This window comes from Macadamia integrifolia, chromosome 10 (assembly GCF_013358625.1).
Source record: "Macadamia integrifolia cultivar HAES 741 chromosome 10, SCU_Mint_v3, whole genome shotgun sequence".
Classification (NCBI taxonomy): Eukaryota; Viridiplantae; Streptophyta; class Magnoliopsida; order Proteales; family Proteaceae; genus Macadamia; species Macadamia integrifolia.
In genome coordinates this window covers 19751385-19762452 of record NC_056566.1, presented here as the reverse complement: position 1 = coordinate 19762452, position 11068 = coordinate 19751385, and the positions used below count along the sequence as shown (strand labels likewise).

At 39.2% G+C, this 11068-nt stretch overlaps 1 protein-coding gene across 3 annotated transcripts in view; it reads right to left on the bottom strand.

The window, feature by feature from the left end:
- The window catches only part of LOC122091786, a 21987-nt gene continuing 10919 nt past the window's right edge, over positions 1–11068 (bottom strand). Inside the window, exons 9-15 of one of the 3 annotated variants that reach the window (XM_042661916.1) lie at positions 10246–10365; positions 9981–9999; positions 8810–8891; positions 8255–8571; positions 7587–7702; positions 7400–7493; positions 1–355 (exon numbers count right to left, since the gene is read on the bottom strand). In XM_042661916.1, coding sequence (XP_042517850.1) covers positions 287–355; positions 7400–7493; positions 7587–7702; positions 8255–8571; positions 8810–8891; positions 9981–9999; positions 10246–10365 — 817 coding nt within the window. In that variant the 3' untranslated portion in view covers positions 1–286. The remainder of the gene's footprint in view (positions 356–7399; positions 7494–7586; positions 7703–8254; positions 8572–8809; positions 8892–9980; positions 10000–10245; positions 10366–11068) is intronic. The other 2 variants (XM_042661917.1, XM_042661919.1) reach the window with 2 other exon arrangements.

Here is an 11068-nt window from a genome sequence, read left to right as displayed (position 1 = left end):
TTCAGACTTGTAAATCCGTTATATTCTACAAAACTGTCAATGTTTAACCGGCAGTGGTATCTGGTACAAACAAAAGGGACTACAACAATAAATTAAGCCTTATCCCAACTTAATGGGGTCAGCCACATGGATCTAAGCAAAAAATAAGATGGGAGAAATGACAGTAAAATGAAAGTAAGGAAAAAAGGGACTCTGATGTAAAAATATTTGTACGTATCAATCAGTGTTATAATCAGTTTCTCATTGTTTCTAATCAATGTAGCAGGTGTCAAAAAGCTATGGCACCTCACCCAGCCGACCGATTTGATCCATCATATGTCACTCCAACATACAAATCCAATACATTCTTCAAGGCCTGCAATGAAGGGAGCAGAACCATATATGAATCTTAGTTTCCAAATCATAGTACAATACTATCCAGTACTTCAAATTTGGAATATCTGAAGCCTGTTTGTATTAAAATTTGGAACTTTGACAATGAATATTTTAGTAATATTTTTTTAACAATATCATCACCTTGCCATCCATCTTGATATTCTTCAATGAATAGATTCCAAAAATAAATAAACAAATAAATAAAAATATACGTCTTGAATCAGTTGTTAGTTATTAGCACCCAAAAAGCGAAGCAATATGAGGGGGTATGATGAAAGAAACGAAGAGGAAAATATAGAAGTAAATGCACCCAAAACCCTAAGAAAAATAGAAAGGTAAGACTGAAGGCGAAGTGAGTTTCCCAAATTATATGGTGAGAAAAGCTAGTCCACCAAGTACATAATATGACAGAAAATACCGCAGTTGAATGGTGGGGCCATGCCAATTCAGGGGTAGGTCTTATGCCAATGCAGGGATGGGTCCACTGTACTCTGCAATCCACAAGATTGTCATATTACAAGCGCATTGGGAAAGCCTTCCCCTTACACAGATTCTGACTTTGTAATTAGCGCAGCCTAAGCTTAAGCTTACCTCTCATCTTGAGTTACTTAAATATCAGGACACCCACATTCCCCACTACGCCAAATTGAGTTTATCAGGTAGCATTTTCAAACTTTGAACTGAGCCATCTGTTTCAACTTCTTTGCCAGTACTTTTCAATGCAACTCTTCAGTCAGGGTCAGTATGATAAATCATTCCAAGCACAGCAATTTGATTAATGATGGATAAGCCAATCCAGAGCAGAAAAATCAATATTACAAATGGATTAGCTTGTTTACTGTGTATTAAATATCAGAAGATTCACACAAGAATCCCATCTGATCATCTGATCCGGGATTGAAACTGGCAGTCCTTGAAACCATGATATGGTAGTTGAAATATGTGAATGGAGAGGAACAATAAGATGTGAGATGAGGAAGAAGATGGAGAAGTAGACGAGGGAGAAGAAAGAGAATCGATGGATGTTGGAATTTTGTATTGTGAGAGATAACCTCACCTACACCAATATATCCTTTACTAATATATTTACAAGGTATTACACAAACCTCCCCAAGGAGGGAAAGTACACATACCTCCCTAAGGAGGAAAAAGGAAAATCAAACATAATGAGATAAATTACAATACTGCCCTTAGACTAACATCACTGATATCTCTAACACTCCCCCTCAAGCTGGAGAATAAATATCATGCATTCCCAGCTTGGACAGCAGAGAACTGAACTAATGATGAATAAGACCCTTTGTGAAGATATCAACCAGCTGATTTCCAGTCCTGACAAAAGGTGTGCATATGTAACCGGTGTCAATCTTCTCCTTAATGAAGTGTCTGTCCACCTCTATGTGCTTCGTCCTGTCATGCTGCACAGGGTTGTGGGCTATACTTATGGCAACCTTATTGTCACAATAAAGCCTCATAGGTGCCTTAGTATCAATACCAATTCTTGGACAAGCCTTCTCAACTAGAGAAGCTCACACACTCCATGAGCCATAGCTCTAAATTCTGCCTCTGCACTAGACCGAGCCACCACAGATTGCTTCTTGCTCCGCCATGTAACTAGGTTTCCACCTACAAATGTGCAATAGCCTGATGTAGATCTCCTATCAGAAACTGATCCAGCCCAATCTGCATCAGTAAAGCCTTCTATCCTCATGTGATTATGCTTGGCAAAAAGTAGTCCTTTTCCTGGAGAGAACTTCAAGTACTGGATGATGTGCTAAACCGCATCCAAGTTTCCACTCTTAGGACCATGCATAAACTAACTCACCACCCCCACTGCATGAGAAATGTCTGGACGAGTCAAGGACAAATAAATAAGCTTCCCACCTAGCCTTTGATATTTCCCCGCATCAACAAGAGAAGGGCCAGCATCTTCCCCCAGCTTATGATTCTGATCAATAGGAGAACTTGCAGGTTTACAGCCCAACATTCCTATTCCTTTCAAGAGGTCTAGAATAAACTTCCTTTGGCATATATTTATGCCCTTCTTGGATCTAGACACTTCAATCCCCAAGAAATACTTTTAAGGACCCTAGATCCTTAATCTCAAACTATTGGGCTAAGTAGTTCTTCAGATTGACTATCTCAGTTTTGTCATCTCCAGTTACCACAATGTCATCAACATAGACAATCAAAGCCGTGATGGTGCCATTACCACACTTAGTGAACAGAGTGTGGTCAGCCTGACTTTGGGAATAGCCATTCTTCAGGATGGCCTGTCTGAACATTTCAAAGCAGGCCTTCGGGGATTGTTTAAGACCATACAAAGCCTTCTTGAGAAGACACCTTTCCTGCAGCTAAAGGGAACTTGAATCCAGGAGGAGTTTGCATATACACTTCCTCTTCTAAGTCATCATGTAGGAAGGCATTCTTCACATCTAATTGATACAATGGCCAATCCTTATTTGCTGCCAAAGATAAGGACCCTTCTGGTGTTATACTTAGCCACAGGAGCAAATGTCTCCTAATAGTCAATCTCATACACTTGGTTGTATCCTTTTGCCACCAGCTTCACTTTATACCTCTCAATAGTACCATCTGATAGGTACTTGATTGTGTAGACCCACTTGCATCCAACTGGAATTCTCCCCCTTGGAAGGTCAACCAACTTCCAGGTACAATTTTTCTCAATGGCCATCATTTCCTCAGTCATAGCTTGCTTCCACTTTGGGTCAGACATAGTTTCAGAAACATTCTTGGAAATAGAAGCAGACGAGAGAGCAATAGTAAATTCAACACCTGCAGGGGATAGAGAGTCATAGGAAACAAACTGGGCTATAGGATTAGTACAAAGTCTCTTTCCCTTTCTAATAGCAATAGGAAGATCTAACTCTGATGTGGAAGGAAGGATATTACCTAACTGAGGAGGGTGGATCTCAGGAGTTGGATTCAAAGAGAACTCTTGGCAGGTCTTCTTGTTCCTCCTTGTGTACACAATGGTCTCCTTATCATTACCTGAACCTAAACCACCTCTTGAATATTCACCAACATCAATAATATCCACCTCTTCATGTTTCCCAATGTCAAGCATAAAAGGAGAGATAAGCAATGGGGATAGAAAAGGGATCTCATCAGTAACCTTTTCACCTCCATTATGCTCCCCCTGAAAAGGATGTTGAGGAGAGGCAAAAAAATGAGCAGACTCAAGGAAGGTGACATCTTTAGAGAGAAGCCTTCATCTGGAAGAAGGATGATAGCACTTGTATCCCTTAGTAGTGGAGTAGCCAAGAAAGATACATTTAAGTGTCTTGGGGTCCAGTTTAGTTCGAGAAAACTTATTAACATGGACATACAGATACATCCAAACACTTTAAGTGGAAGAGAGAAAGAAGAAGACTGAGGAGACGAGATGTCCAAGGGAGTTTTGGAGCCAAGGAGTGGTGTTGGCATACGGTTGATCAAAAAAGTAGCAGTAAGAAGAGCATCAGACCAAAAAGTTTTAGGAACATGCATGCCAAAGAGAAGACTCCTACTGACCTCCAACAGATGGCGGTTTTTTCTCTCAGCTACCCCATTTTGTTGGGGTGTGTCAACACAAGCTAGCGGATAGATAATGCCATAGTCAGTAAAAAAAGTCTTGAAGACCACCATACATATACTCCCCTCTTTGTCAGAACGAACAATTTTAATTTTGGTGTCAAATTGTGTACATACCATATGATAAAAGTTTTTAAAGGCATCATACACATCACTCTTATGCTTCATCAGAACAATCCAAGTAGCACGGGAAAAATCATCAACAAAAGAAACAAAGTACCGAAAGCCGAGTAAAGAAGTAGTAGTAGAAGGGCCCCAAGCATCAGAGTGCACAATATGAAAAGGAACAGCCGATCTATTTCCATGATAAGGATAAGAGGAACGACAATGTTTAGAAAAAATACATGGTTCACAATGAAAGACATGGGAACTAGGAAAAGAAGTAAATAAATGAGGTAACTGTTTCCTCATAACAACAAAAGATGGATGCCCCAAACGTTGGTGCCACAGCATCACAGAATCCACAGAACTGATATCAGTACGTCTACACACATAGGACTTAGCTGTAGCCAAAAAAGGTGATTGAGGTTCAAGTAGGTCGAGTCCTTTCTCCTGACGCCCACTGCCAATAATCCTCTTTGTCACCAAGTCCTGAAAGAGAAAATGAGAAGGAAAAAAAGTAACACAACAATTTAAGGATTTTGTCAGATGGCTCACAGATAAGAGATTACGGGTAAGGTCAGGAACGTGAAGAATAGAATCAAGAGAAATGGAAGTAACAGAAATGCTACATTTCCCAGAAATGGAGGAAAGGGAGCCATCGGCAACCCTGACCTTATCTCTACCGGAACAAATAGAGTATGTATCATAATAATGAGACGTACCAATTATATGATCCGTAGCACTCGAATCAATAACCCAAGATAGAACTGTGGAAGGAGTAGATGAGGAAACCTGCAAAGTAGAAGTTGAGGACTTTAGCACTGTAAGGGAAGAAGATGATGAGCCTCCCAGTTAAGACATGACCCTGTGGAATGCTGCAATATCCTCCCTAGTAAGGGAACTGTGCTCTGACCACTAGAACTGCCATGAGGAGGTCGACTATGAAGAGCCCAACATCTATCTTTGGTGTGCCTAGACTTCCCACAATGATCACAATGTCTATCCTCTCCACGAGGTGGGCCTTGGCCTCAGCCACCACCACACCAATCTTTCTGAGAGCTAGTAGTAAGAGCGGACCGCTCAAGAGGAGGAGCATGTGCCATGGCCACCCGCCTGGTCTCCTCACTTTGAAAATAGCTACACACTTCATCAAGGGATGGAAGTGGAGACCGGCCCAATATTTGTATCCAGAACGGCTCATACTCGGGATTCAACCCACCAAGCAACAGAAGAACCCTCTCCTTCTCAAGTGTCTGGTAAACCTTAGCTTCATCCTCAGGATTGGACAGTTAGAGATCTCTATAGTGATCATACTCCTCCCAAAGACCAATGACAATGTTGTAATACTCAGAAATGTTTTTATCTCCTTGCTTCATGCAAATAACCTTCTGAAGTAATTGATAAACCTTGGCCGAATCACCCACATGGTCAAAGGTCTTAGTAACACTATCCCAAATATCCTTGGCAGTTTCTTTCCTCACAAACCTTCTTCCAATTTCAGGTTTTATGGAGAAAATCAGCCATGTCATAACAGTGGAGTTTTCAGTCTCCCACTTTAGATATGTCGGGTCATCTGGTTGAGGAGCCTTAATGGAACCTGTAATATACCCTAGCTTTCCCCTACCCCGCAAGGAAAGCTTCACAGGATGGGTCCAATCCAAATAGTTGGTGGTGTCTAACTTCACAATAGAAATTTGAGTATGGGGGTTATCAAAAAACATAGGAGTAAGAGGGACACTACTCGATGCAGTGGCTGAAACATCACCAAAGAGGGCTCCAAGGCCACTATCTTCAAACATATTGCAGATAAAGGGTCACACACAAGGTGGGGAGTACAAACTCTACCAAAAAATTGTTTTCCCTGAACCAGAAAAAAAATCCAACCACCAATCCAAGCATACACTTCAAAAGAATTCACAACATTTACCTCCTTCAAGGTGTAGGATCATAACATAGGAGCTAAATACCCCTAAACATCATACCTCACAAGAAAATGGCAATCGGAAGCATCACAAACAATTTTTAGGAGTAAAAACACCAAAAAACAGGGCAGGCGGTACCCTATTTGGACTAATAACTTTTGAGTTGTGGCTGCCCAACTCAAGGAGGCTAGTAGCGAGACCAATAGGGCTGAAAGTACACCCTAGGGTGATCCAAATGGGCTTTGTTTCAGCTCCAAAGCTGACCAAATGAGAAAGGAATGGAAAAAACAATCTAGGGCTGGCGGTAACTCTACCTAGGCCTGGTTTCGGTTCTTGCAACCTGCAAGTGTCCCTTCCTTCAAAGAAAAACTCCCATTTGTGTCTCCATGGTCTCCTTGCATGCCTCCCTCAAGGTTTCTTCAATCTTCTTACATGAAAGACCCCTTTCCTTGTAAGCCCTTTGTAACCTAGGGTTCCAAAGAGAAGAGAAGAAGGAAGAAGACAAGTAGTTCGACTCTCAAACCAACCTTACAATAAGGACCTTTGATACCAAGTTGAAATATGTGAATGGAGAGGAACAATGAGATGTGAGATGAGGAAGGAGATGGAGAAGTAGAAGAGGGAGAAGAGAGAGAATCAATGGATGTTGGAATTTTGTATTGTGAGAGATAACCTCACCTACACCAATATATCCTTTACTAATATATTTACAAGGTATTACACAAACCTCCCTAAGGAGGGAAAGTACACATACCTCCCTAAGGAGGAAAAAGGAAAATCAAACATAATGAGATAAATTATAATACTGCCCTTAGACTAACATAACTGATATCTCTAACAATCGTAGGAAAGAATCATTAGAATCCTCAAAGATGAATTTTCCTTATTTATAAAACCCTCAAAAAACCAAGATCATATTCCCATGATGACCAGTTTCAAAGAAATGTTGGGGGAATGGTTCTGAAGTGATTGTGGACACCATATTCATGGTCATAAAGAACTCAAACCTTTTTGGGCAGTTGGTTGGTGGATGGAGATAATAGGTAGTTTGGTTAATATCAGCATAAATAACATCTTTAGAGAAAAAGTAGCTGATGCTATGGTTAATCATTAAGGAGGTTTGGCATGCTTAAACGTCATTTTAGAATTTATTTGAATAGGAAAAAAAATAAGCTAATAGAGGCCAGTTTCTGACTGATCAATTTGATGATTGTAGATCGGATGATTTTGAATCAAGTGAAAGCAAAAAGTGAAAAGCTAAGAAAAGAATAGTTCAAGCGAAACTTTTAGACGTCTACAGTCAGGCATGTAATTTACAGATGGAATAACAACCAGACTTCTTGACAGTTTTGCTGTCACTTTTGCACAAACATATATTGTTCATCAGATTAGGAGTACATAATTACCTGGAGAGCAAATAGCTCTTTCCCATTTAAAATCGAATCCATCACAGCAAATTGATCATCAAATATGCTGTAAAATGCCTGGTAGAACTCATCCCTAGAAGGAAAAACAACAAACTCAGCCATTTCTTTCAAACATATTAGGTCTCTGCAGAGAATCCAAAAGCTTTTGAGTGAATGCAAGGCACACCTTTCTTCTTTTGTGGTCTGTTGGTCCATCTCATCAAATTTCTGTGTAAGTACTTCTGCTCCAACAGGTGAAAGCATATGCAGGATTAGAGCCTCTAACGTCCTCGGGAAATTATGCTGAGAGAGTGATAAGAACTTGAGGCTTAATAGACAATGGTAAGAGAGTATACTTCTCTGAGAATTAATGAGATGTTCTTATGAAAAAGAGAAGTTTGCCCACCAACAAAAAGTTTTAAATAGAAGAAATACTCCTATGGTATATAAAATTTCCCAAACATCAGGAGGGGAAAATAACAAAAACGAAGTTATAATCCCAAATCCATAATTCTGTTTATCAATTGCAAGGCTTCCAATTTAACTGCAAGTTTATGTGTCTAGAATGTTGCATGGGAAATCAAACTTAGACCAGCATTTACAAGTTACCATCACTTGCCCCTCCCCCCTCCCCCCAAATTGAAACATTGAAAATATACAAGACCACAGGCATGTGCAAAAATATGTAATGTGAAACAATTGTTCCTCTTGCTAATTGTGGAAAAAATGGAACAAATGGAACAAATTATCTAGAATCATCTCATAAAACGTGTGAATAAAATCCAAGCCCATCACAAAGACACAAAAATAACAACATATAACAGAAATCGTATGCAAAAGAGAGTGTAAACTTACCACCAAAGCCAGCAAGACATTCTGAAGCCCAAGTGGTTCAAGGTTCCGAAGGATTTTAGCAACCGGATCATCATCCAAGTGAAATGAATTAGCTATCACAAGCTTCTTGTCTTCACCCTTCACATCGACTGTTGCATTGTTATCAGAGGTGGATTCCTCAGGTTCACTTTGAGTAGCAACATTAACATTCTCATGAACTAAAGATACAAGCTCATGAAGAGCCTGGAGTGTAGGGGGCTCTAGCTGGTCCAACATGATCTGCTTTTGGTTCTTCCCTTTCAAATCCTTGCTTCCACACTGCTCGTCCATATGATGGCCTAACCAACGAACCACAAGATGCTAGACTTCAGCTTTTGCAGGAAAAGAGGGCTTCCAATGTGTTAAACCTAATATAAAGATAGACATCCTTTGCAACCTAAATCAGTGAAAAATCAAAAGGACCATGACAGAAAGTAATATATATATATATATATATATACCAGAAATTTGGCAGTCAGTAAGGACACCAATGCAAAGATGCAATTCCAACAGAATAAAAGGTATTAGAAAGCCAACCTGTACTTTCATTTTTATGCAGCTCATTTGCATTCCTTTCAGGGTTCCCCTTACCAACTGAACTCGTAGGTAACATTTGATTCTGTCCTATTTCAGAAAGACAAAACATACTCATAATGCTTAGGGTTTGTATTCCTGTAGCAGGCAAAATCAACAAAAAGAAGAAAATCTGCAACAGCTCCAACAAGAGGATATTAAGAAACAAATGCCTAGAAGGCAAGAGCAAAACAAAACTCTCCACTAAAAGTAATTAATAAACAAATTCCCACAAGTTAAGAACAAAACCATGGATTTCCCAGTTAAGATGATATACCATATCCAATTCAAATCCCTAAATACCACCTTATTAGGATAAGGAGCACACATTACACAGTACATCTAAAAGAACTGCACCGTAACTAGCAACTGTGGTGCTCAAGGATTTACTTAATGGTTGATAATCTCTGTTGCATGGACTCATGGCACTGGAGCCAGAACTCAGAAAGACGAGTTAAACTTCTCCGATTTGAAAATCGGTGAAATCTGTGATTCAGACATCTGTTTTATTTTTAATAAGTTAAAGGATTCTTTTTTGTGATAAGGTTCTAGGATTCTAATGTGATAATTACATATGTGGGGTGGCTATATTTTCAATGGCTAAAATCATTTGACGGAATTGATTTCTACCAATGGAAGGTTTTTATGGTTTCCAAACCGCAGATAGAAGAATACAACAATAAAACCAGTAGAACCAAAATTTATCAAAATTCCTGGCCACTAGAGTTCTCTTGCCTAAACTATAACTCTGGCTGAATGGTATTTAACTTTTGGAAACAAGGGAAAAAAGATAGTACCATTAGAAGAAAACTGATTTTAAAAAAATGGTGCTGAGATTGTCCCTAATGAGATTAAAAGGAAATATTTGCAAATTCCAACCCTAGAAGTAGCACTCAAAAATAAATTCATTAATAAAAGCATAAATATAGTAGAGCCCAAAAGTAGAAAATTTTCCTTCACCCCCCTGAAGGTAATTAATAGGGATGAAACAATGTCAACCAACTCATTCATTCTGGCATTGTGAAGCACCAAATTTTTTTCTCGATGAACAATAGTTGATTATTGAGAAATAGGAAAAGTAATGCACACAAATTGTCAACAATATATCAGACCCATGCATGAAGGGGATACATACCATTTCTTTATCGATCAATCTTTTATATGGATCATTGATGAGTAAGTGAGACATAAAATCAGAACAGAACTCAAGTTAGTATTTCTAAAGAGAACTTCAAAAATTAAAATAAATACAAAATAAAAATCCGAGCTGTATTTCTAGAAGGAAATTAAAATTCTAAAATAAATACAGAATAAAAAATCCACACACTTCATAGAAAACAGAAAGGAGTAAGTTCATAGAACTACTGAATAAAGCATTCGAGAGATAAAATGTGACGTACCTTCTTAATACTCTACGAAAATAATATGCATCCATATGTTCTGACATGCTAGACATTGTGGGGGACTGCCACCAAAAGTTAACAGCAATGGTCAAATCATCACTATCCACTTGATGGAACCTGAAACAATTAGCAAACAATGTTATGGACATTACGAGAGTAAATTCACTGAAGAACAATGGAATAAACACACAATTATGATCGGGCTAGGATGGCCTTGTATAAAAAAATGAGCACCTCAGTGCACGAGGCTCCCACTACTGCAGGGTCTGGTAGGGGCAAATGCACACAGCCTTACCCCCTGCTTTGCAGTAGAGGCTGTTTCCAAGTTTCAAACCTGTGACCCACATGTTACAATAGTGCAACTTAACCATTGTGCCACAAGCTCACCTACTACAATGGTAGTGAAAACATTTATTAATCAAGAACTTAAAAGACCTAATCATGGTGGAAGAAGATTCAGTGACTGCTATTGTCTGGATCACTTCTAATAAGGATGGTCCATGGAGATTTGTGCATGTTATCAGACACACAAAGTTCCTTTCTACACTGGTGAACTGCTCATTCCATTGGAAGCAAAGGACTACAAATGAAAAGGCAGATCTGTTAGCCAAGTGAGGTGTTGATAGATTAAGCTGGTGTTCTGGGAATTCTATCCTCTTGTGACACTAATCTGATTCTGTTTCCACATACATACTTTCTGTTTCTTCTTTTCTCTCTACATTGATTTGGGTTGTTGAGTCCTAGTGTGGTTGAGAGGTTCTACTAAAATTTGATAAATTCTGTTATTTATCCCAACCCCACCCCCCCCCAAACCGAAAAA